This window comes from Loxodonta africana, chromosome 5 (genome assembly GCF_030014295.1).
Source record: "Loxodonta africana isolate mLoxAfr1 chromosome 5, mLoxAfr1.hap2, whole genome shotgun sequence".
NCBI lineage: Eukaryota > Metazoa > Chordata > Mammalia > Proboscidea > Elephantidae > Loxodonta > Loxodonta africana.
Window position 1 is genome coordinate 84,470,386 of NC_087346.1, and position 27,909 is coordinate 84,498,294.

At 37.7% G+C, this 27,909-nt stretch overlaps 1 protein-coding gene across 16 annotated transcripts in view; it reads right to left on the minus strand.

Moving 5' to 3' along the window:
- The window catches only part of RUFY3 (RUN and FYVE domain containing 3), an 88,383-nt gene that overhangs the window by 44,188 nt on the left and 16,286 nt on the right, over window positions 1-27,909 (minus strand). For 11 of the 16 annotated variants that reach the window (XR_010322086.1, XR_010322088.1, XR_010322087.1 and 8 more), the window contains exons 1-2: window positions 26,723-27,352; window positions 8,922-8,975 (exon numbers count right to left, since the gene is read on the minus strand). The exons of 2 other annotated variants lie outside the window; for them this stretch is intronic. Coding sequence is in view for 9 of the 14 variants with exons in the window: in XM_064285726.1 (XP_064141796.1) it covers window positions 8,922-8,975; window positions 26,723-26,900 (232 nt within the window). In the remaining 5 variants the exon portion in view is untranslated. Of the gene's footprint in view, window positions 1-8,921; window positions 8,976-15,594; window positions 27,353-27,909 lie in introns of those variants that run through there. 3 more of the 16 variants (XM_003414163.4, XM_003414164.4, XM_010594153.3) reach the window with 2 other exon arrangements.

Genomic DNA, 27,909 nt, shown 5'->3' on the forward strand with positions numbered 1-27,909 from the left:
AACTCAAATCCCCATCAACTAATGAATGAATAGACAAAATGTGGTATGTCTGTACAGTGGAGTATTATTCAGCCATAAAAAGGAATGAAGCTGTGATGCATGGATGAACTTCAAAAATGTTATTCCAAGAAAATAACTGAAACAGGTATTAGAGGGAAACACTGTGACCTAGAACAGTTAGATCTCTAATTTAGAAGAGTTAAAATCCCTCTCTCATATTCCCTGAGTGATGTTGGGGAAATTCCTAAATTCCTCTTTATCTCACATATAAAATGTTGGAAGACTGTCCTCCTTGGGCCTTTGTGTGCCTATATGTCTTAACGAATTCTGTTGGGACTACAAAGCCCTGGTAATTCTTTTACCCACGCTATTCTTCAGGGTTGTTTATACAGCTGATAATCTTGAGAGATGAGATAACTTCTCACCCTAAACAGTACGCTTTCCTACTGCTTCCTATAGAAGTGATGGATTCCCCAAACTCAGTGTTCCTCAGCTGTGAAACCCATCACGTGCATAGCATCTAGCTGGGCCATAGAGTGTCACACCCACGGGATTCCAAAGCAAGAGGAACTGACATAAACATGCTGATGTGCAGGCTGTTTGAAGTGTCATAAATAATAAAGTCCTTCATCTCTGACCTAGAAGTCTTGTGTGTTCTACCAGCATCCAAGAAACAGTTGTTGTTAGGTGCCATCAAGTTGGCTCCAACTTATAATGATTTTTTGTATAGCAGAATGAAACATTGGTCTGGTCTTGTGGCATCCTTAGAACTGTTGCTATGTTTGAGACCACTGTTGCAGCCACTGTATCAATTCATCTCAGTGAGAATGTCCCTCTTTTTCACTGACTCTCTACCAAGCATGATGTCTTTCTCAAGTGACTGGTCCTTCCTGATGACATGTCCAAAGTTACTGAGCTTTCTGGCTATACTTCCTCCAAGACAGATTTGTTCGTTTTGCTGGCAGTCTATCATATATTCAATATTCTTTGCCAATACCACAATTTGAATACATCAATTCTTCTTCTGACTTCCTTTTTCAATGTCTAGCTTTTGCATAGTTATGTTGTTGTTGTTGTTAGGTGCCGTTGAGTCGATTCTGACTCACAGTGACCCTATGCACAACAGAACAAAACATTGCCTGGTCCTGCAACACCCTCACAGTTGTTATTATGACTGTGCCCATTGTTGCAGCCACTGTGTCAATCCATCTCATTGACGGTCTTCCTCTTTTTTGCTGACCCTCTACTTTACCAAGCATGATGTCCTTCTCCAGTGACTGATCCCTCCTGATAACATGTCCAAAGTATGTGAGACGAAATCTTGCCATCCTTGCTTCTAAGGAGCATTCTGGTTGTACTTCTTCTAAGACAGATTTGTTTGTTCTTTTGGCAGTCCATGGTATATTCAATATTCTTTGCCAACACCTAAAATCAAAGTCATCAATTCTTCCTCTGTCTTCCTTATTCCTTGTCCAGTTTTTTTGCATGCATATGAGGTGATGGAAAACATCATGGCTTGGGTTAGGTGCACCTTAGTCCTCAAGGTGACATCTTTGCTTTTCAACACTTTAAAAGGTGTTTTGCAGCTGATTTGCCCAATGCAATGCATCTTTTGATTTCTTGACTGCTGCTTCCATGGGTATTGATTGTGGGTCCAAGTAAAATGAAATTCTTGACAACCTCAATCTTTTCTCCATTCATCGTGATGCTGCTTACTGGTCCAGTTGTGAGGATTTTTGTTTTCTTAATGTTGAGGTGCAATCCATACTGAAGGCTGTGGTCTCTGACCTTCATCAGTAAGTGTTTCAAGTCCTCTTCACTTTCAGCAGGACTGGTTGTGTCATCTGTATAACGCACGATATTAATAAGTATTCCTCAAATCCTGATGCCCTGTTCTTCTTTATACAGTCCAGCTTCTCAGATTATTTGCTCAGCATACAGATTGAACAGGTATGGTGAAAGAATACAACCCTGATGCATACCTTTTCTGACTTTAAACCATGCAGTATCCCCTTGTTCTGTTTAAATGACTGCCTCTTGATCCAGGTACAGATTCCTCATGAGCACAATTAAGTGTTCCGGAATTCCCATTTTCCACAACGTAATCCAAAATTTGTTATGGTCCACACAGTCAAATGCCTTAGCATGGTCAACAAAACACAGGTACACATCTTTCTGGTATTCTCTACTTTCCGCCAGGATCCATGGTTATGATGCAACTGAAAATACCATGGCTTGGGTTAGGCGCACCTTAGTCCTCAAAGTGACACCTTTGCTTTTTAACACTTTAAAGAGGTCTTCTGCAGCAGATTTGCCCAATGCAGCAGGCCATTTGATTTCTTGACTTCTGCTTCTACTGGCACTGATTGCTGATCCAAGAGGAATGAAATCCTTGACAACTTCAATTTCTTTCCTATTTATCATGATGCTGTAAGGATTTCTGTTTTCTTTACGTTCAGGTGTAACCCACATTGAAAGCTATAGTCTCTTACTTTCATCAGTAAGTGCTTCAAGTCATCCTCACTCTAAGCAAGGAAGGTTGTGTCATCTGCATATCTCAGGTTGCTAGTGAGTCTTCCTCCAATCCTGACGGCATGTTCTTCTTCAATAGCCCAATTCATTGGATTTTTTGTTCAGCATACAGACTGAATAAGTAAGGTGAAAGGATATAACACTGCCACAGACCTTTTCTAATTTTAAACCGTAAAGTATCCCCTTGTTTTATTCTAACAACTACCTCTTAATCGACATACAGGTTCTACATTAGCACAACTAAGTGCTCGAATTTTTATTCTTTGCAATGTTATTCACAATTTGTTATGATCTACAGTCAAACGCCTTTGCATAGTTGATAAAACACAAGTAAACATCTTTCTGGTATTCTTTGCTTTTGGCCAAGATTCATCTGACATCAACAATGATATCCCTTGATCCATGTCCTCTTCTGAATCCGGCTTGAATTTCTGGCAGTTCCCTATTCGTATATGGCTGTAGCCATTTTTTAATTATCTTCAGCAAAATTTACTAACCTGTGATATTAATGATACTGTTAAATAATTTTTGCATTCGCTTGGATTATCTTTCTTTGGAATGGGCACAAATATGGATCTCTTCTAATCAGCTGGCCAGGTAGCTGTCTTCCAATCTTGACCTAGACAAGTATGCACTTCCAGCATTGTATCTATTTGTTGAAGCTTCTCAGCTGGTATTCCATCAGTTCCTGGAGCCTTGTTTTTCACCAGTGCCTTCAGCGTAGTTTGCACTTCTTCATTCAGTGTCATAGGTTCTTGATCATATGCTGTCCTATAATGTCTGAACAATGACCAATTCTTTTTAGTACAGTGACTCCATGTATTCCTAACACGTTAATTTATTAGCTTGTAAGGAGGATATACTTCAAACCTAACCAAAAAAAAAAACAAACAATAATCTCTGTCCTTAAACCCCCTAGAATAGTGGATGCTTATGCTCCAAATGAGATTACAGGAAAAGTAATACGGATACAAGCATGACAAATCTCAGTAAACTGTGGGACTTGAGTCAGACCCTAAATGTTGTGAAATCACAGAAAACATGGCAAAAAGTATTCCAGATGATGGGAATGGGTGTTTGAAGTGAGGCAGAGAAAACAAGAATGGAATGGGGAATTCTTACTGGAGAGAACCAGAAACTGTAGTTAGAGTAGAGTCAGGAGGTGTGATGGTTAAAGTGCTTGGCTGCCAACAAAAAGGTTGGCGGTACAAACCCACCAGCCACTTCATGGGAGAAAGGTGTGGCAGCCTGCTTCTGTAAAGATTTACAAAAAGCTTGGAAATCCTATGGGGCAGTTCTACTTTGTCCTATAGGGTTGATATGAATCGGAATTGACTTGACGACAGTGGGTTTGGTTTTGGTTAGAGTACAGTCAGATGACAGAGATCTTTAAAGCTAGATTTGTATATTAATGAAGCAGGCGATGAGAATCACTGTACATTTTGAGCAGGGGCACAGTATGATTAAAATTTTAAGGATGATTAATCTGGGAGGATTATGCAAAATGAATTTAGAGTTGGGGATCAAAATGACCTGCCATGAACCACTACAGTAATTCAAGCATGGTATGAGAGATTAGATATGGTAAAAGAGAGAAGGACTGGGTCTAAGAGTATCCATTAAAGAAACAGAGGAGTCAAGAATACAACATTTTTGCCCTGGGAGACTGGGAACACAGTGTGCCATTAATAGAAATGAGAAAGCTGAGTTAAGTGTTTTGGAGGTTGTTGTACCTGGGTGCTGTCGAGTCAATTCTGACTCATAGTGACCCCATGTGACAGAGCAGGACTTCCCCACAGGGTTTTCTTGGCTGTAATCTTTACGGAAACCAGATGTCAGGTCTTTCTCCCTTGGAGTTGCTGGTTTGAACTGCCTTTAGGTTAGTAGCCGAGCACTTAACCATTACACCACCAGGGCTCTTTTGTTTTGGAGGTAAGGGGCAATACATGCTTGGTTTTGGATACAGTGAAGGATATGTATGTGGAAGCATTTTGTAAAACCAAATTAAAGTTTGGGATTAGAGAATCATGAGCATAGGGAATACAGTGGCAATTATGAGAAAACAGGCTTTCCCTAGAGGAGGTGTTTTAAAGAGAAACAGAAGAATGTAGGGTTACTGGTCCTGCCTTTAAAAGGTGCCAAAAATTATAGCCTGGGAAAAGAACCTAAAACAGGGACATTTCACGGAAGGTTCTTTTGCATCTAACTTAGTGGCTAGAGCTCAAATGGGTATATGCCAAAGGCACAGTACAGGCCACTGCAGTATCTTTCAAATTGTAAGTCACAACCCATTAACCCAAGACCAAAAACCAACCTCAATGCCATTGAAGTCAGTTCTGACTCATAGTGACCCTACAAGACAGAGTAGAGCTGCCTGTAGGCTTTCTAAGAAGCAGCTGGTAGATTCAAATTGCTGACCTTTTCATTAGCAGCCAAGCTCTTACCCACTGTGCCATCAGGGCTCCCACATCAACTTAGTGCATTCCATAGAGTAAGGTTATGTATTGTTTCAAAAACCTGTTTTAGATATATAAAAATAAATATGTGTACTAAGTTCTGATGAAAATATATTTTTACAGTGGAGCTTGAGTCAAATAGGTTTGAAGACCTCATGTCGTGGTGAAAACCACAAGCTCTGGAATTAGTCTCCTAGAGTCTGAACTCTACTAAAATCCTTTCCTAGCTGTGCAACCCTGAGCAAGTTTCTCTTTCCCTCTTTCTTTTAACCTTTTATTTTGAGATACCTATAGATTCACATAAAGCTATTTAAGAAATAATAGTGAGTTTACCTAGTTTCCCATAAAGGTAACATCTTACAAAATTATAGCACAGTATCTTAACGAGGACACTTCATACAGTCAAGACACATAGCATTTCAATCACCACAAGAACTCCTTATGTTGTCCTTTTATAGCCAAAACCATTCCCTCCCACCCAAACTGCTCCCTCCTTAACCCCTAGTGACCACTAATCTGTTTCCCATTTCTGTAGTTTTGATACTTCAAAGTATTATATAAATGGAATCATACGGTATATAAGCTTTTGAGATTGGATTTTTTTACTCAGCATAATTTTCTGGAGATTCATCCAGGTTGTTGTGTGTATCAATAGTTTGCTCCTTTTTATTGCTGAGTATATTCCACTGGGAAAGTTTCTTAACCTCTAGGCCTCACTTTCCTCATTTATAAAATCATAAAGTTGTGAAGATTAAACAAATTAATACATGTTAAGGATTTAGAAACGCCTGAGACACAATAAGGACTCAATAAATGTTAGCTATTATCCTCTATAAATATAAATGTAACAACTTTATTTAATAAACCTTTATTGAATGACTATGTGGCACAGTATTAGGTACCAAGTCAATCTCTTAGGTATGTTCCTTCCATTATTCAAGATAGTGGGCATCAAGCCTTAATCAAAAGAAAATATGGCAAGGAACCAGTAAGCAATCTTGAGCAGGTAATATTTCAAACAGGTATATTTTCACAATTCTAGTAATGTCTAGATGATTTTAATCTTCAGAAAGATGGGTAGTAATCTTGGTGACTGCAAATTCACAGGACCTGTTTTAAAGGCCTATAATAGGTGAATAGGTAATAATGTGTTTTTCATTATTTTATTTAATCTTCATAATTTTTCTGGTGAGTCTCAAAACTTTTTTAGACAGAAATTAAGAGCATATAATGAAGTCAGATACAAGATTACTGATCAACGTTGCAAGGAGGAAACAATTCCACCCTAAGAAAACTTCTCATATTCTACTAGCTGAATTACAGACACACTGAATGTGAAATCAACTAATATCCTTTTCTGCATCACTGTAAGAAATCAGTTCATCACAAAAAGCTTCAGTCTCGTCTTGCAAAAAATCTGTCCAATAGGGTTGCCATGAATTGGAAGCAACTCGACGGCACATAACAACAATCACAATAGGTCAAATCCGCAACCTCCTAAAGTTTATTTTTAAAAGTAATTGTCCAAGAGACAGGAAGCCAGTGTTAACACTTCATCTATACAAAGGCCAACTGTTGTGTTCCTATCTGTGACAATAAGAGATAGGAAATAGAATTGAAATAATTCAGCAGTGAAAGTCTTCTTGAAAGATGAGCCTACATATATCTTTGGCTTTCTCACAGTCTGAAACCAGGATCCTCCCAAGACCCTGAGCTGTTTTGTTATGCGTAGGTAATACTCCATAACTCATTTATTCCTGTTACAAGTACTCATTTACAAAGTTTCTAAGTTACATAATACAGTAAAATTCCGGCATTTCATATAACTGTGAACACATGCACTGAGAAAACCAGGAAATGAGAAAAAAAGACATGAAATAAGGACTCAAAAAAAGTTAACAAGTAAAATCCTTTCCCTTGGCCCCATTCTGCTTTGTTTCTTCTTTTTTTTAAGAAAAACTCTGTAAACAGGTTCTTAAGCAATTCACATCTTCCAGGTATGTTACGTACTACATTGTCATAGTTCATCTTACTTCCCTTTGATTTCAACTATAATAACCATTCACAAAAATTCCAGCAAAAACAAAATTAAAAAGAGAAGGCTGACTCTTAAAATACACATGACTCTTGCATTAGAACTTTCAATTAAACAAATGAAATTTTGCCTGGGGTGAGTGATGGTGAAGAAATCCTTAAAGGCACAGGTTATGTTGGCTCTTAGGTAGCATTTTTCTCTAGCATCCTAGACAGTAACAAAATTTAAGTCTTAAACCTATATAAAAAAAATGGTGCCTGGTAAATAATGGTGATCATAACGATGATAATAGCTAATGTAATAGTTAACACTCTAATAAATCAATTCCTTCTTTTTTGGTTTGTTTTTAAGGCTATCAAATAGATATTTTTTTTTCACTGAATTATATGTAATCAGCTATATTAAAAGCAGAATCAAACATGGAACACAAAGTTAGCTTGCATACAAGAAATGAGATGAAACCTAGGATCATAATTTGTACTTTTATTCAATGACAGTGCTGAAGAAGAAGGTACTGTTGGGCATTATTATGGAGAGAAAAATTGCCTTGGTTCTGTCTAATCCATTGCTGTGGAGTCAAATTTTGACTCATAGCGACCATATAGGACACAGTAGAACTATCCTAGAGGCTTTCCAATCCTGTAATCTTTACAGAAGCCAAAGGCCACATCTTTCTCCCACAGAGTGGCTGGTGGGTTTGAAATGCTGTTCTTTCAGCTAGTAGCTGAGCGTTTTAACTACTGCATCACCAGGACTCCTTTAGGCTGTGTCTAGTATGACCAAATCTACTGAGGACAGTACCACCCCAGGTCTGATAAGGATACCAAGAAGTTAAAGACAAGCTCTACTCTCAAGGAGTTTACACTTTCATTGGGGTGATAAACACACAAGAATTAGAGAACACATAAAAAGCCTTAAATTCCAAGTGCTGCAGCACTTGAGTGAAAGGAGAAATGAATGTGAGCCAAGGCGGTCAGAGAACACTTGGCAGAGTTCCCACCTAGACTGAAGGGTTGAGCAAGAAGCAAAGCGGAAGGAAGGAGGGAGCGTAAGTGTTCTGGGTGGGATGACACAGGAAAAAGCAGGAGAGAGGGACGAGGGTGGCTCGTGCAGAGGGCAGTGCAAAGGCCTGACCAGGCAGAGTGATAGATGGCATGTGTGGTAGGGGAGTGTGCAAAAGCCAGGGATAACTGCAGCTGCTTGGGGAAAATGGGAGAATGTAAAATGATACAGGAAAATGGAGCCAATTTTTCTATTTTATTATAAAACTTGTAAATCACCTTGAGCTCTCTGAAACCTCAGGTGCCAGTTACTGAAGAAACAATGATTGGCTTGGGAAGCCTGCAGATGTTAGAATATATGTGCTACTTTTCAAAATATTAATTCTACCAGAAAGGAATGTAATTCCATCAGAAAGGAAGGCTATTTATACGACAATGCTTTTAATGTCACGGGAACCTACAAATCAGAGCCATATTCCACACCAAAACCATAGATTCCTGGGATCTGTTTGTTTCTGATTCCTGTGAAATTCACAGAACTATGCCTATTTTTTTTCACATGGGTGATAAAAACATTTACACTTTCCCAACAAATGAAAAAACAGCCATAGAAAAAAAACTGATAGACTGTCCCTTTTAACATGTTACTTAAGTATTCTAAAGGAGCAACGTAAACATACATCAATGCTACTTTACCAGGAACCACAGGTACAAAGATTATGAATGCAGGGCTCTGAAAAAACCTAACTTGTATAAAAAAACATGGCAAACATGCTTACTGCAGTTACTGCCATGGGAAGTAAAACCTAAAGCTGACACTCCCTCTTATGGAAAACAATCAAAAAGCAGTTAGAAAATTAAAGAAAAAAAGCTGAAAGATGTTGGTGTGGCACGCACCTTCTGTATCATCACGCATTTGCTCCACCAAATCTGTCAAATCCTCCCAAGAGTCTTTGCAAACGGCAAAAAGAAAGGAAAAGAAAGATAAAATGTCATGCAAGCCAAGAAAGAAAAGTGCTATTAAAAACAAAGTTTCAAAAGAGGTAACTGAAGGGAGGTCCCTAGAACTCAAAACTCTTTTTGCTTAATCCAGAGATTAACAGTGAAAAGGGCTGATAATATACCCAAGGAGGGACAGGACACTAACTAAGCAGAGACAGCAACTATGAACACTAAAGATGTCTGAAAACTACAATTAGTAATTTCAAAGTTTCAAGTAAAAGGAAACAAAGGCATATATCCCATAAAAGAATAATGAATGTTTTTTTCCACCGAAAATAAAAATTAGGCTATCTGTATTCTAAGGGTACTACAGCCTCATTTAGGATTTATTTTGATCACTTCAGTGAAGCTGAAAAACATGCAGGGAATATTTTTTAGACTCAGGACAAATATCATGATGCAAACTAGTGATTTTTTATAAAATAACTAAAAATCCAAACACCTTTCCTGTCCCTTGCCACCAATTCTCCTTCCCCAAAACAAAAATAAAGGAATGGATGCTGCTTTGAAGATAGACAAATCAGTTATAATTCAATAAAGCCAAATGTTTATTCAGTTTAGGTATGGTACTGTCTCTTCTTACTACAAATTCAATGTTCTTGCACACAGAATATTCCATGTGAGGCAAAAGGACAGGAAAGAATGCAAAGGTTACAAAACATAACAGAAACTTTCTCCTCTTAAAGATACAAGATCCAAAAAAAAAAGATGCAAGATCACTTTTGAGAACCAATGAGAATTCAAAAAAATGAGGAGCTTTATCCTCTAGTAACTCTGAAACTACTATACCACACAACTGTAATATACTTAATTTCGTAAAGTTATATGAAGTTCACATGTGTAAATTTGTACTGAATAAACGGAAGTTCTCAAAAGTAAAAAATTACAAAAAAGGGAAAATAGGCGAAAAACATTTTGTCCAGGATATCCTTCTTTCTAGAAAAATTTGTCACAGAGGCCATCATAGGATCTGAAGTGATTAATAACTTGGAATCATTATCTAGGAAAAGAATTTATCTTTTGTCCTACTCTTATTAGTTTATTAAGTTATCACTGTAATTAAATTGATTAATTTTTAGTTCTGATGTAGTATAGTGATTTGTAAGTGGGCTGTATGGGTACACTCTGGTAATCTTACAAAGATGCACAAAGAAATTACAAATATATAAAAAAAGTTAAATTTTAAATTTAAATTCAGAAAACCGGGAGGCAGATGGGGATTTAGTAATGTGATGTGTGATTAAAGTGGAACTTTTCTGAAAACTAGATATATATAGATTATCTGGTTAGGTTAGACATGAGGACGAAGACCTAAACCTTGATCCGTTGCCACTGAGTTGATTCTGACTCACAGAGACCCTAAAGGACAGAGTAAAAACTGTCCTATAGAGTTTCCCAGGTTTTAATCTTTACAGAAGCTGACTGCCACATCTTTCTCCCGTGGAGCGGCTGGTAGGTTCAAAATGCAGACCTTTCAATAAGCAGCTGAGTGCTTATCTACTGTGCTACTAGGGCTCCAGGATGAGGATACCCAGATGAGGATAGGTAATGCAGAAAGAACGCAGGTTTATCTGTTAGTCTTTAAAATTACCCCCAATTCAAAATTTTAGAAATTAACAATTTAAAAAATTAAGTACAAGAGTACAACACAGAAAACCAGGGTTAAATTCCTAGCTTCTGTCAACATTCCAAGCAAGTCACTTTATAAACGGAGGCAGAAGAGCATGATGGTTCGGAGAACAAACTCAAGAGCCTGAAAACTGAGGCTGGCATCCCAGCACTGCCCCTTACTAGCTATATGACCTTGGTCCAGTTACTTCATCTCTTTTTACTCAGTTTCATCATCTGTAAAATGGGGCTAAAAACAGCACCTACCTTACAGCATTGTCATGAAGAATAAAAGAGTGAACGCAGGTCCAAAATATTTTATTTGAATATTTTTTGGCCAAATGTACTTTTAATTCAGAATTTTTTAAATTTTAAAAAGGTTAAAAGGACACACATATATATTACTTATCTCCTTGCAGGATCTGGGCCAGCACCCCATAATCAAGCACATTAATATTCCTGCAGGGAAATAAATGAATATTCAGATTAAACTGGATATGTATGTATGTGTGTATGTATATATGTATGTGTGTATATATATACACACATACATATACATGTACATATACACACATACATAAAACCTCAAGTCTGTTTAGGTCAGGTTTTACCACGAAATACGTTCAAACTTATTAAAAATGCTTTTCGTTTTCAGGTTTTTTCTGGATTTTGAAATTGTGGACCTGTATACATAAAGCACTTAGAAAAGTTACCACACACAGAAAAAGCACAATGTAAGTATTACCACTATTATTTTACAGTAAGTTGGTGTTAAAATACATTACATGTAGATGTATTTGCCATGTCACTGTGTTACAATCTTCTGACAATATGCTATAAATTTTACATATTCTGTAGGATTATAGATTCACAAGAATAAAATCTTTCAACAGTATATAGCTGCTTTACAGACTCGTTATGTGACCTTGAGGAAGTCGACAGGATGAATGTTGCCCTTTTACGTTTTCTTTGAACAGAAAATGTATTTATTACCTAATAAAATAAAAGCTTCCCTTATTAAAAAGCAAAACATAAAAATCCTCCAAGATCTGAGGAGAGAAGAGCTCTAGCAGGAGTGTTCCTAGGTAGGAACGGGTGGTGGATACAAGGAGTGCATCCTCTTGGTGTGTTCTGCCCAGAGCACTCTTCTGTCCCAGCCAAACATCTTCCCTGTTTTGTTTTTAAGGTGAAGGGCCCTTTAGTTACACAGGTGTCGCAATGATGAAATTAATGTAAGAGAACGCTCTTCCTCCAAAAGGTAAAAGGTCTGTATTTCATTAAAGTCATCCTTCACTCTACCTTGGCATGCTCAACACTTTGTTGTAATAAACAACGGCTACCATGCTGTTCTTCTATAACCCCAAGGTGGGATTTGTAAAAGATAAAAATTGTGCCTTCCGAAATAATGTCAAATTATTCAAAAATACAAAAAAGTTTTATTATATATATTTTTACCAAAATAAAATTAAACAAACAAAAAATGTATCTAAAACATTAGTCAAAGAGGTGGATAGTGGCATGGACAACTCTTGCTTCTGTGCCAGCACATTCCATTTTTCGAGGGTTAACAGTTTGTGGCCCTCAGTATACTTTGCCTGGATTAAAACATAATAACATTCATTCTTCCCACAACATATTAAAAACAAAAACATCAAGAAGAAAAAGTAACACATGATCAATATTTGAGCCATTTAACAAATACTGAGTGCCTATGGTGATCAAAGGCCATGAAGTTTGCAAAGATGAAATATTCATATATATTGCCCTTGAGGAAATCTAAATAATTACAACACACAGTAAAAGGAACTGTGATTTGAGAGAGGTTAAGTCTAGAGTCCTAAGTCACCTAGGTGAGTCTGAATACTAGGGAGAACAGGGCCTGATGGGAAGTGAGGGGATGAGGAAAAGGGGCTCCGTGATCAACAGACCTTCTGACTTCCTGCCTGAGTGGCTGCACTGGCAAAAATAAAGTCTCTGAACCATCTCAGCTGGGAAGCTGCTGCCCACAGAGATTCCAGATAAAAACAGAGTATATCTTATACACTCCCTAAGTTTTATGGCTCTAGGAGAAAGGAAAAAAAAAAAAAAAAAATGCAGCAGTCTTTTTCCTCTCAAAAGCAAACCCTTGCAATCTAAAAAAAAGTAAGAAATTTCTCGTTGCACAGTTAAGAGTCATTAGCTTAAAAAAGATAGGACCAGTCCCTGGAGAAGGACATCATGCGTGGTAGAGTAGAGGGCCAGCGAAAAAGAGGAAGACCCTCAACGAGACGGATTGACACAGTGGCTGCAACAATGGGCTCAAGCATAACAACAATCATGAGGATGGCACAGGACCAGGCAGTGTTTTGTTCTGCTGCACATAGGATCGCTATGAGTCGGAACCAACAGGACAATACCTAACAACAACAACAAGCTTAAAAAAAAAAAAAAACGAGCTAAAACATTATCATACAGTTCACAGCCACAGAACCAACTGTCTTTCAAAACCACAGCTGTATCCTTTGGAAAGTTCAGATTTTAATAAAGTGTGAGAAAACACAACCAACTGTAGCAGCAAAAGACAAAATCAAATTGAAATAAGTATGAAAGTTCACAATACAAGACTATTCAAAAAAATCTTTTTTAATGTTAAGACAGCTTGGCAATGTGTGTAATAATTTTAAACACATTACCGTTTGACCCAGAAATTCAAATTCTAGAAATGAAAATTGGTAAAGTGTTCAAGTTACACACATAATGAGGTATCAAAACTATTAGTGAAATTTAGAAACAACTCATCTATAACAGCTTAAGTAATTAAGGCATATCCAAACAATTGAAAACATTAAAAGGGATGATACAGATTTCTATTTATTGATATAGGATATTGTAGAGTAAAAAAAGACAGGTCATACAGCACAGGCATGGTATGATCTTATGTTTAAAAATGTGAACTCTGTTCTGCAGCCTTAGAGATTGGATGAACCCCTAAAACTATTGCCCTGTGATAATCTTTAAACCTTAAACCAAAAATATCCCCCCCCCTTTTTTTTTAATTGTGCTTTAAGTGAAAATTTGCAGTTCAAGTTAGTTTCTCATACAAAAACTTACACAGACATTGTTACGTGACCCTAGTTGTTCTCCCTATAATATGACAGCACACTCCTCCTTTCCACCCTGGATTTCCCAAGGCCAGTCAACCAGCTCTTGTCCCTTTCTGCCTTCTCAATCTCGCCTCCGGACAGGAGCTGTCCATTTAGTCTCATGTATCTACTTGATTTTTTTTTTTTTTTTATCTACTTGAGCTAAGAAGCACTCTCTTCACGAATATCATTTTATGTCTTCTAGTCCAGTCTAATCTTTGTCTGAAGAGTTGGCTTCAGGAATGGTTTCAGTTCTGGAGTAACAGAGGGTCTGGAGGCCATGTCTTCAGGGGTCCCTCCAGTCTCAGACCTTTAAGTCCAGTCTTTTTACTAGAATTTGAGTTCTGCACCCCACCTTTCTCCTGTTCCGTCACCCCTTAAAACCAAAAAAATTGTTTAGCTCAGCTAGTAAAGAATGTCTGCTATGAACATTATGCTCTTTTAAGAACTATCTATATGGGATCAAACTGACAACTCAAAAGGTTAGACAGGAACCTTAGGGGACAGTGAGTTTGTGTTAATGGGGGAGGAATAACTCAGAAAAGGAGGGTGAGTGAGAATGACTGTACAACTCAAAGAATGTAATCAATGTCACTGAACTGTACATGCAGAAACTGTTGAATTGGTGTATGTTTTGCTGTGTATATTCTCAACAAAAAGAATTATTTAAAAAATGTGAATTCTATGTGTATATATTAAAAAAGAATCTGGAAATACGGTTACTAAATTTTAACAGTGGTTATTTTTGGGTGTTAGAATTTTAGATGAGTTTTTATTCTTTGGTATGTTATACTTTCCTGTATTCTATGACTCATAATGCAAATATATCAGTTCTAACTAGAAAAAAAAGTTATTTCCATTAAAAAATATATATGTAACAATACTAAAGATATTTTCTAAAAAAAAATTATTTTCACCATATTGACATATTTTATTGGGAAAGATTTAATTATGATTAAAAAAATGTACCCGGGGCCATTTGGCAGTAAGTATGTATCACTGCCTTATATATGAGCTTCAAAGCTCACCAAATCCTTCTATTTGTTCTCTGGAAAAGTTCGAAGACCAAAAATTGCGAAAGAACACATTTTAGAATTTACTCTCCACAAACGCACTGCAGAGCAGTCACAGCGGATTGGTGGAGGTTGGAGGAACCATGATGGGAAACACTGCCCCGTCATACTCTCCACCCCCCACTATTGCCCTCCCCCAAAGAAGATATGCCACCAAAAAAACCAAAACAACACAACATAACTGAAGAGCAGGGAATACTGTGGGCCTTCTCCAATGACAGTACTTGTCCTCTTTCCAGCCAAGTCCCACAAGTACCCAGGCTTGGGAATTTGACAGCCCGACTCTACTCTGAGCCCCATCACTGAGTAGTAGCTATCTGATCTGGTACAGCATTTACCGCTGGAAAATGATTAATATTTCAGTGATTCGTTTCAGACATAAGAAACTGATAACCCAAAGTAGTTAATGTGAACTCCGTTAAAAAAGGCACAACTTAAGGTTAAAGCAAAAGCTGTTCTAAGAAAGGTCCAGAAAAGGCTCACCAATAGAGAGCCAAGTACACTATGACTAATGACAGTGCACTAGCACAAACACCAGCGCGTGCACGGGTCAGGAGTATCATGGAGTCAGGAAGAAACTGAAAGTAGACCTCAACCAGGAAGGAGAAAGCTGGTTTAGGCAGCACACAAATTATGATCAGGCTCAGAGACATAATGCAGCTGTTTTGTGGTTTAAATAGAGATCAGGGTACAAGTATCGGCTGATACTTTCACTCAGACTTAGGATTTTATAAAATCCTGGGAGGCAAGGTGGGTAAGACTTACCTTGAAAGGGTAGCTAGCTGGGTTATTCTCAGGGCAGAGAAGCAAGAAGGGATGATCTTGTCCAAAGAACTGTGCTTTGTAGGCTTCTGAGATGGTATTAAAAGCTACGACCTTCTCCGTTTGAGAAGTTCACAAAGACTGCCTTGTGCGCAACGTAACCACAACACAGAGAACCTGAGAATATCTCAGTCTAGCCAGACTGGTGGCAACAAATGTTCCAGTAATCTCACCAAGGGCAGATTATTAACGGGGGCATGCCACAGCGAAAGCAAAAAACAGTAACATGATTCTGTGAAAAAGAGAATCCTGGTGATCCAGGTTTTATTTTCAGAACTCTTAGGAAAGGAAAAAATGAAATGCTGGAGAAAATGCTTCCAAGTCTAGATACCGCGAGCCACCTGTGCACTGCATGCAGCGTTCCAGCAGCTGAGAAAACAAAGCATCCCGGTAAACAAACACAGGTCTGTGGCCTGAAAAAACTCAAACATCTAATAGAAATGTGGGGAAAGCATACTGGAAATCCAGTCCAAAGCAGAAGCTCCACTTTCTAGCGATTGCTCCTGCTTGTGGGTATGTGAAACTCTGCCACGGAAGGTACTTAATGAGTCCGATGGACGGATGATTGTGCTCCTATAATTATCATAAAGCTTTTTTTCTTTAAAAAATAGCATTATTTTCTGATTATAATAAAATATCCTTTTGTGGAGCCCTGGTGGTGCAGTCGCTTAAGAGTTCAGCTGCTAACTAAAAGGTCAGCAGTTCAAATCTACCGGCCGCTCCCTGGAAACCCTCTGGGGCAGTTCCACTCTGTCCTATACGGTTGCTATGAGTTGGAATACACTTAATAGCAACAGGTTTGTGTGTCTGTTTGTTTTAAATCCTCTTGTAGGCTATTTTGAAGATGTAAAGAAATATGAGGAACATAATAAAAATCTCCTGTAATTCCATGATCCTTTTTTGGTACATTTCCTTTTACTCACGTGCATTTTAAATAAAATTGGGACCACAGTGTATATGTGGCTTGGGGGCCAGCTTTTTAAACTTATATTCTAAACATTATCCCATGCCATTATACATTCTTCTACAACACAATGTTTAATGGTTGCTGGATAAGTGGTCTACAATTTATTGAACAATTTCCTTATTAGGCTAATTAAATTGCTGTCAAGGTTTTGCTACTATAAATCATAATACTGTGACAAATATACATACATAAACTTTTTCTATGTGTCACTGATTATTTTCTTTGGCTGCATAACCCCTGGGAATTAATTTTTAAGGGTCCTGATGCACACTGAAAAAGTGATTTCCACAAGAGCTGTACGAATTTACACTCCTACTAGCAGAGCTCCTGAGTTTTACACATACCTTCATCAGCACTAAATCTTACTCATAGAGAGATTAAAAAAGAAAAAAAAGCTACTTTATTTGAAACAGCTACATTATACTACTGTTTCCCAAATAATATACATTGAGTCTGAAAAATGAGATAGCTGATTAAAAAAAAAAGAAGAAAATTAAAAAAACAGAAACCATAAATTAAATTGTAACTAGTTAAAAATAACTATGGAAGGCATTATGTTATCTTTTAAAATGAATTATTTTCTGTGGTTATGGGGTATTATTGGAGCCCTGGTGGTAGAGTGGCTAAGAGTTCAGCTGCTAACCAAAAGGTCAGCAGTTTGAATCCGCCAGCCACTCCTTGGAAACTGTATAGGGCAGTTCTACTCTGTCCTGTCCTCTGGCTATGAGTTGGAATCGACTCAATGGCAATGTGTTTGGTTTTTGGGTTAGGGCATTACTGAGTTCATCGAGAGTTTGTTGGGCACAGACCATAAACAGTACACAGTAGTAAGAGGCCCTCTGAAACATGGAAAAGTCAAGTCATGCTCCAAAGAAATTCCTATATACTTTTTATAAAGGAAGCATCAAATAAATAACTGGAGAATAATTCCAAGTGCATTTAAACAAGTGAAAGGAGTCAGGAGTCCTTTCCCTTTCCTGATTTACCGTAGTATCGGAGTGAAGAATCTTAAGAGGGAACAGTATGACGAGAATAATCGGAGTTTTGGTGAAGTTCAGAATCAACAGCCTGGCAGGACTAAGTATATCGAAAAGGAGTCTGAAAAAACGTTGGATATATAAAGTTACTTAAAGGAGGGTATGGCAATGCTTGGCAGTGTTAAGGATTCAGTGTTGCTACTATTTCAAGCAATCCCTAATTATGAACACGCTGCTATCACAAAATGCTTTTCACATCATTTTTGTACATCAGCTTGAGAAACATATTACATTTAGCATGTAGAGATCAGATAGGTTAATTTCGTGTACTACTTTTGCTGTTTGGCTGTGTCTGCACAATTATTATATACATATTTTATAAAAATGAGTAGAAAGAGGAAAAAGAAAATGAGTGCATAAAAAGGTCAGGTCATTTAATTGATGACAATCTATTTTTTTGGCCTTATTTGGATACTCACTGGATTTAAGCTTTCCAATGCTGTGTTAAATTACATACAAAACTGCTGGAAATATGTCACCAAAGACTGGGAAGGAGAATTCCCTTATTACAAGCAAGTCGGTTATTGGACTCATTGAATTCTAGCATAGGAGTGTTGCATATGGGTTGAACCATGGCTGTCTGAGTTTGAATCCTTGTTCTATCACTTGCTAGCTTTCCAAATGTTATTTTCATTATTTATAAATTGGTGACAATAACAGTACCCAGGCTTAAAGGGTTGTTGTGAGGATTAAATGACACAGCAAACTTCCCGGTACCAAGTAACTGCTCAATGAATGATAGCTTTTCCTCCTGCTATACCACCACCACTTTTTCAGGAATACTTTGTGTTAAATGAGTCCCTGGCTGGTGCTAACTAGCAGCTGGACTACTAACTGAAAGGCTGGTAGTTTGAACCCACCCAGAGGTGCCTAGAAAGACAGGCTTGAAGGCCTACTTCCAAAAGGTCACAACCTTGAAAACCCCATGGAGCAATTCTATTCTGTAACACATGGGGTTGCCATAAGTCAGAGGTGACTTGACGACAACAACTATGTTCAATACAGAAGGTAAACTGAAACAGGCTCTTGTACTAGAATGAAAAGTGACTTTCATGAAGACTCATCTGGCAGTGTACAAAGAATGAAGCAGTAGTATAGAGAAGACATGGGTTTGGGGAAATGCTGAAAAGTGGGTGACATGATCAGATCCTAGCAGTTGTGGAAATGAAAATGAAAGACAAAATGGAGACTTTGTTGGGGAATGGAAAACATATATACGTCTTTACATCCTAAACATGTATGTAGGCCCTAAACACGGACGATTGCTGTTTAATCATAACAGAAAACTGTAATAACCAGATGCCTTAAATCTGGTTTATGTAATTTTACACACACACACACACACACACACCTGTGTGTGTACACAGGTGTTTTATTAAACACAGAAAGGGCATTTATAGCTAAGTGCTATTTCTGATACAATTAACAAATTTATGAAAACAACTGAAGCTTTGATTTTTCATCAACTTTTTTTTTTTTTTCAGTTAAGTGGTTTCATTAAGAACTTCTGAGCATTACATGCCTATGATAAGAAACACGTGCTCATCATCAAAAGACTAAGGAAGGAGTCACACATAATGAAAACAGGAATTCAAGCCACAAATTTACACGTTTATGCTATTCAATATGAAGAGTAATAGTTGTTTTCATTTTTCTATTTGATGAGGGAAAAACAGTTCTTATTAAGTCTTATTTAAGAGGCCTATTAAAATTCACTTATTACATGGTTTAATATATGCTTATTTTATTAAACTACAAAAATGCACAAGCTGAACTTAATCACTGCGTAATGAGATTAATCAGTTAAAAAATTTCACATTTTTAGTGTTAAAAAGTTAATATTCTGCACAACCAATCAAAAAACCCACTGCAGCCAAGTCGATTCCAACTCATAGCAACCCTGTAGAACAGAGAACTGCCCCGTAGGGTTTCCAAGGCTGTAAATCTTTACAGAAGCAGACTGCCACATCTTTCTTCCATGCAGCGGCTGATGGGTTCAAACCGTCGGCCTCTTGGTTAGCAGCTGAGTACTTAATCACTGTGCCACCAGGACTCCTCTGGACAACCAGAAGAGGATGAAAACACTGCTATTTCATCACAACCTCTAATATTTTTGTCCCTAATAGAGCATGTGACTCTATTAATATTTCTAATAAAGGTAAAATTTACTACAAAGCAAAGGGCTGAAAAGACACACTGACAATCTTTCAGTTCTGGCCTTTGGGTCTCTGCATGTGCTGTTTCTTCCCCATCCCTTCCACACCTCAGTTTCTAGTTTATGCCTAGGTAACACCTGTACATTTGTCAGGTCTTGCCTTAAACTCAAACACTACTTCAACTGGACATCTTCCCTGGAGTCCCCCAAGACAAGATTTGCTGCCCCTCCTCTACATTCCCATGGCACTCTGGACTTTCCCTCCTGTAATCATTGCACTGTAACAGGACTGCCATTTTACTTGTTTGAAACATCCCACACTGTACTTGTCAATAAGCTCAGAAAATACAGAGGACCAGGCTTGTTCACTGTGCTGTAATTCTAGGACCTAACACAGTGCTGGGCATCAAGCAGGATATTTAATGCTTGTTGAATCAAGGGCTGAGGGTCTGATCTTATAATGATAAAAACTGCATGTTTACTAAACATTCCTTATTTCTTCCGAAGTTCTAAAAGACACTAAGGATTTTTTCCCTCAGAAAAAAATTGCACAGATACAAAATTTTATGTATAATTTTTGGGAGTTCATGAATCCCACGTTTGGAAGCCCTGCACTAGACTGTAATGAATTCCTGCTGTGAAATCTCTTGGTAAACAGCCATTTGGCTTCCCCTGCCAACATACTCACTGGGGCGTGTACCTTAAACATATGCAGTTTCCAGGCAGGCTGGGGTTGTACTAGTGTGCAGTGATCATTACTGAATAAAAGTATGTTAGTAAATGTCAGTAGTGATTTTCTCTGCACCAGACATTTTCCATAGTCACTGAATGCAAAGACTTTCCATTTCATCTTCAGAGGCTCTTTCCTTGCTTATTATATTTCTATACAGTCGCGCATTCCCTATTAATTGGAAAAACCTGATCCAAATCTGTACCCACACTATCCTTTAGGAAAAGTGGTCACACTAAGTGCTATCTTGCTTTGAATTCCATGTCCCAAGTCTAAAAAGTGGAATTGTCCTTTGGCAACACTTATTGTACAGCAGCCTCTGATATCTTTGTTTCATTCCTCAACCTTGACTGTGAGCTCACCGGACTATATATTAAGGGATGCCCAATAAATATTCCTGACCAATATTCAATAGATCAAAACAAATTCCTTGCATATAGTACACTGCAATTACTATAACCATAGATGTTTCATACAAGTTATCTCTTTACACAATACAGTATAAATACCAAAAAAAAAAATTTTTTTTTTTTTTTATAAATACCAGCTACTCTAAATGAATACCACGCAGTGTAACTACCAGGGAAAAATCACAGAGTGATGCAATGATAATAGCATTATGAATCCTGCACCATCACGTAGTTCTCTATAAAAAAAAAATCAAAGATGTGAGCAAAGGTTCTTGTCTCAATGTGTCTGTCCAATATGTCATTGTTCATAGCCTGTTTCTTATTGTCTATATTTGAGAAGATTTTCTCAGTTGAAAAATAATTTCAAAGATTCTATTTGCCTTGGTGGCCAAATGGTTTATTTGTGTATTAAACTTATCATCGATTATCACCTCTTGATGTCAAATTTCCCATCCCTGAAAGGTTAATAGAAAAGCACACATTTTTGAAAACTGAATTTTTTTAACTGATTATTTTTGTGTTTATAAAGGTCCAAGAAAAGACAATGCTAAAATTTGAATTTAAACTACTAATACCCACCTTTGCAGAATACTGTTCCAGAAGGTTCGATGTAAAAACAGGAATATAAATTAAAATGTAAATAAATTTGTGAATGTGGCTTAAACTACTGAAGCTGAAATTACTGTTCCATGAACAACCATTAATGCAATTAGCTAACATTTACAGGGTGCTTTTTTTTTTTTAATAAATTGGGGTCCTGGTGGTGCAGTGGTTAAGCATTTGACTAACCAAAAGGTTGGCAGTCTGAATCCGCTGGCCGCTCCTTGGAAACCCTATGGGGCACTTCTACTCTGTCTTGTAGGGTCACTACGAGTCAGAATCGACTCTACGGCAACGGGTTTTATAAATTATCACATTTAATCCCCTCAGCCTACCATCAGGTAGGTACTATGAAGTAGGTATAACTAAAAGATGAGGAAAACTTGGGCCAAGAGAGATCAGTAACTCTTCCATGGTCATATGGCTTAGTAATAGGGTACGGGACTAACTCCAAATCCAAGATACAAAATATATGCTTTTAGCCACTATTAGCTCTACATTAATGACCATCATGGCAGCTGAAAGCACGAACAGCTAAATCAACCCCAAACTCCAGGCTATAAAACCAGATGCCTAAATTGATTTAAGACAATGATAAAGTGACTCTTCTAAGCAGTTACTAGAAATCCCATTTTGTTCTTTGTTATTCTCCATTAAGAGAATACTGTAACTGAGTTTCCTAAGCCAAAACTTGCTAGCATTTTCAAACTAAACCCTCTATGTAAAACAATAACTGCATTTCAGACCCAAGTCATGAGTTTTCAGATATATCCCTATACCGAGAGCCACAGTTTTCCACAGTCCAATATCCACCAAATTCTAAACAGACTCATTAGGTATTTAGCAGATTTCTTCATGATCACTTGGATTTTATGCCAAAATTCTACTTACAAATTTCCAAATCCCCCACAATTAACATCCTTTTATAATCAGGAAAAAAAAATCTTAAAAAAATTCAACTTAGACCCATTTTAATAAAGACATAAGAAAAAAAGAATTACTTTAAATTGAGTTTTTTAACTTGCCTGTCATTCAAGCCACAAAAATATCCCAAAAACGATACAGGAGGGTAGGGGTGTGGAAAAAAAGGAAAACTGGACTAAAAATGGTACATTTAGTTTAAGAACAAGTAAGCAATCTGACTTAGACCATAAATCCTATGCAAAAATCCGTCTACAAAACACTTTACTAAGTAAAAGTAACACAGTAAAATCTGTGAAAGCCAGAAACTGTGTAAAGTGGAAACCTGTCAGGGAAGGAAAACTAGAATATTTTCCACTAAAATGAGTGATAGAAAATTGTTAAGACTGCACCCTGTCAAAGGTGGAAAACTTGCGAGAAAAACAACGCAGTCCTGGGGAGTTCAGGCTCCCACAGGTCTCACTGTATACAAAATGCCATTTTCTCTTTTGAAATGCAACTACTGCTGTCTTTTAAGCTAATTCAGGTTTAATGACATACGAGATAAACCTTGAAAGGCTCTGGACTTCCTTCTTTAAAGATTCTCTTAAAGTGTCAAAAAAAATTTTTTTTTTAATCAACACAAATTGTTAATTATAACAAACGAACACAGGACTTCTAAAAAATCATAACTATAAAGAATCTCAGTAACGGAATCATTCTTAAATTACTACAATGATGCTTAAAAGTCTAACAGGTGTTTTGTTTCCATTCTTGAGAAAAACAACTGGCCTATATTCTCTAAATATTCCATGGTGTTTTAGAGTTTAGAAGTTCTTTTACCTTAAAATTCTACTATGCTCTCAGAAACTAAAAATAAGCAAAATCGACTCAAAGAATCTGAGCGGTCATTTCCATGCATCAGGAAAATGAAAAATGAGTTGTACATACACAAAGCTAGTCCTCCAGTGCCAATGTGACAAAAAGGGAGTCGTCTTCTCAGATCTGAATGTCCATTTAAATCTTACTCACTAGAACCCTCCAACTAAATGTGAGGATTTGATTCTTAATGGAAGTTGGAGTACAGACCAAGCCCAAAGTATATAATTTGGAAAAGAATAAACCTGACTTATGCTTCTGTTGGGGTATGTGTAAAGCTAATCTGATGAAGTGATACTGTTCCTACAGTTAAATCATAATCTGTTAGCATCAGGGACCCAACCTCTCAAACCCACTCTTCTTTCTCTGTTCCTTTCTGGTGAGTATAACCCAGGACTGAAATCCAGAAACTTGGGAGTCATCCTAGCTGCCTCCTCACCTTCATCCTCCAACTCCACAGCCACTTAGCATCCAGTGCATTATGCCTCTCAAATAACCGTTCCTTTTGTTCTCTCTTCACTTTCACTGCCTTAGTTTGGGATTATCATCTCTTACTAGCACCATTTTTTATAGTCTTGGTAAGGGTCCCTGAAGGGCTTATACCCTTCTGATCCATCCTCTAAGCTGCTGCCAGAGTGATTATTCCACAATATAAATCTTTGTTCATGTTATTCCTAGATGGAGAATCAAGTCCACAGTTCTCCATAGGTCACAGGAAACCTGCCACAGTTGAGACCCTACCTGTCTTTCCAGGATTGCACCCTGCTATGCCAAACACAGGATGCTATGCTCCTAGCTAGCAATGTGCTCCCTGTGTACTGTCTGAAACACCCTCCTCCTTTTCTGCCTTCTGATCACCTAGTTATCTCTCAAGGTCCAGTGCAAGCCTCTCAATGAAGGCTTTCCTGATCACTCCCCTCTGCTGCAGAATCTTAGGCTCTTTAGGGGAAATCTACTTACAACTAAAGTTGTAGTTTTGCTCATGCTAGTTTAAGAAAAAGTGTATTTTTTTTTTAAAGAGATCACCTCACCGACCATTAATAAGCACTGATGTGCTGCACAGTGTGTGTGCTGCACCGTATGTGCTGCACAGTGAAGAGCAGGAATTTTGTTTTCAGAAAACAAAACTTGGAAACTACAAAGCTTATACTGCTGAGACCACACACTGTCAGTCTGTATTACCATCTTATGCTTTTTGCCCGTGTTCTCCTGTGGAAGTCAGGTCCTCATTGCAGGATATGTGTGGTCAGAAGTCTTTCTCTCTATTATCAGCCAGAAAGTATCCTGTGAATATTCCCATGTGTTTAAGTACCAGGCTCTCCATTAGGTCAACAAGGTGAGATTCACCTCATCACTGGCCTGGTGACCACAACTTAATTACTTACAGCTAAACTAAGCCTAACAATTGTCACTGGTATTAACCTGAAAACACACATTTCTTGGGTCCAAATGACTGCTCAGGCATTCAGAGTCAGACACTACAGCAAGGTAATAAGATCCACGTAAAGCTCTCCATGTGGTTTCCTAAATTACTATACCTATACATTCTTTCCTGGGCTTGTGATTTTTTATTTTTTTAATTTCCATTTCTAATCATGTGAAACAATTGCTTCTCTGGTCAATTTAAGGCACAATTCCAAAATTCGTTGTTAGCATTTCTCTATTTTCCTCCACATCCTCTTATAGGTCCTGGAAACTTCCTATTTGTCTGTTTTCTTTAAACAAAGGATGTGTCACTTACACCTGAGGTTGCAGCTGTCATATATTTTTCATATTACTGAGCAATCTGCTGAAGGGTTCAAGCAGCACTGCTGCAAATGCTTGTGTGAGCCAGAGAGCTCACTTTTGTTTACACATAGGAATCTTGCTCAAAAAAAAAAAAAGAGTATCCAAGGTACTAAAAATTGTTTGAAATTATTTTTGAGACACCAACAAACTGATATTTATTTATAGGAGAATATTTCACATTGCATGACTTTCAAAATGAACAGAATTTTTTTTTTTTTTTACACAAAATGTACAAACTGAGGCATTTGCTAAACAATTCTTGGTAGCCTTCCAAAAATATATTTTTCTTCCCTGATGATTCTTAAAGCTTTGGCTATTCTAGTAAACAGTACTAGTATTGTATGGAGTTTCAGCTGATGTTTTCTGACTCTTCAGCACATTCTGAAACTTACTGTGAAAGAAGCTGTCCAAATGACAAACCAATTGTTAAAAGGTTCAAAAGGTCTTAAAAACTACTTAAACACTGTCTTCAAGGCATATCCCAAACTAATGCTTTGGGTTCTGTGATGTTAACCTTCTAAAACTTTCTCAAGGTTAAGCCTGGAAGGGAAAATAAATCCTTAACAGACACAAAGGGTGAAATCTGAGTCACGATAAGATTGCAACACAAGGTCAAGGGCAAGAAAGCACTTTTTCTGACCCATCAGTTTAGGGCCCTCTGCCTTACAGATACACCTAAACATCAGGCAGATGTTTATGAAGAATTTCTCCTCTTATCTGGGCATTTCTATCTTCATTATTTTCAGGGTAGGGAATAAGTGCTAGCTAAAAAGCCACCATGTTATATTAAAAACAAAACAATTTCCAGAAATGATTCAAATCAACTCTTTTCGTACAGTACTGAGTAAAGAGAATTAAGGAGAAGTCGAAAATTCCTCTTAATCTAGGAAGGTTCTGGGGAAAAGTCCACTACAAAGGCCTCAAAGGTACTAACAGTGGAAATTTCAAATGGGTCATAATAGTGACCACAAGTAACTTATAAAAAGCAATGGCCAAGATAGGGATTACCATATTAATCAGGTTTAACCCTTTCAAGACATTATGCTTTTGCTGGATTCCATATTTACTAAACAAGCACTGGATGTAAAACTGCTTTCTCATTTAACCTAAAAGTCCATATTAATTAAAAAAAAATAATGTTTTATCATGTATTTTCTAGAGGTTATTGCCTATTTAACATTATATCTTTATAACAGGATATCCCTTTAGCATTTACAACTCTAGAATTAGATTCATGCTGTCTTTTAACTTACTCTGTTAAGAATCACTACAAGTTGTACAATATTTTAATGTATGAACAAAATTAGAAGCTTTTTCATTAGCGATCAGGATGAGATGTGGTAAGTGACCTCCACTGTTCTGTTTAGAGGCTTAAAGACAAAGAGCTGTAAATAAGCACCAGCATCTTTTGAAAGGATATCTCAGGGGGCAGGGAAAATCCCCCCCCGCCAGGAAGTGAGATGGGGGGAGCTGGCTGGTAGTTAGGGATGAAAGGTTTTAGGCGCGTTAATAGTCTATAGGTTCTTCCTACCTTTCCCTGACCCACCCAGCCTCCTGTAACAATGAGGATGCTGTGAGATGCCGGAAGATGGGGTCTGACCATACCTTCATGGGTAGGTTCTGGGTCAGGTGTAAGTGAGATGTCATCCAGCTCTCGCAGGCAGAGCCATTCTCCGTCCATAGATACTCGGAATTTGCAAAGGTAGATGGTCTCCATGGCAGCCTGTGTGATCTTGTCAGTGGTGGGGGTTGGCATATCGGTCGGAGGCGTCAGAGCAGACATGATGACTCAGCTGGGACCACAACACACACAACCCACACACCACACAAAAACACACACACCCCACAGAAATAAATAAAACCTCCTCACTAAAAAAAATCCCAAGCCCAAAGCTCTGAAACAAAGCTTTTAGGAAAAAAGATGGGGGAGGTTTCAACAAAAAACAAACAAAAAATCTTCTGGTTTAAGAACCAACTGGTCAAGGCAAACAATTCTATACTCTCTTTTCTCATATAGTTCCTACCACATCGCCAAATAAAATGATGCTTGTCTTCTCCCAGCTTCTTCTCTTTTTATCTTCCCTTCCCTACCCTCTTATTCAGCTGAGCTATAGGCTTTAAACACTGCACAGCTGATGCTGCCTTAGCTGGCTTCAGAAAACTGGCTTCTGCATGTGAAGAATCCTCCTTCTTTGTGCAGAAAAAAATACAAAAGAAAAAAAGCAAACAGAAAATAAACCTAAATTTTCAATTTAGCTTTAAAAAAATTCCTGAACTGCAGAAATCACTTCCAGGATCTGCTCAGATAAGCCGGGATGCTGAGTTCTAATAGGATTGGTTGTGCGCAGTAAGCAGGGTGTTGACCAAAATGGCTGACTAATGAACTGAACTGAAAATCCAGGCTCATGTGACCAGCTGCTCTGAACGTAGGGCGAACAATTCCCAGGATGCTTTATAGATGCTGCTGATGCAGGAAGAGCAATTAGGCTGAGCTCTCTCATCCTGCACAACCCACTTCCAGACTGTGCTAGTCAAACTGTGATCAGGCATCACACAATGCACATACCCTCATCAATTCCCTCAATCTGGGATAGAAAAGCTGAGTAACAGGAAGCAAATTAATATTGGAACAAAGCAAAGATGGTAAAAGAGGTAGATTATTTTATCAGCATTTAATTCACCTCTATTATTTTTATCTACTGTTATGGATTGAATTGTGTCTCCCCAAACACATGCTGTAAATCCTATCCTCTGCCTGTGGTTATAATCCCATTTGGGAATGGATTGTGTGT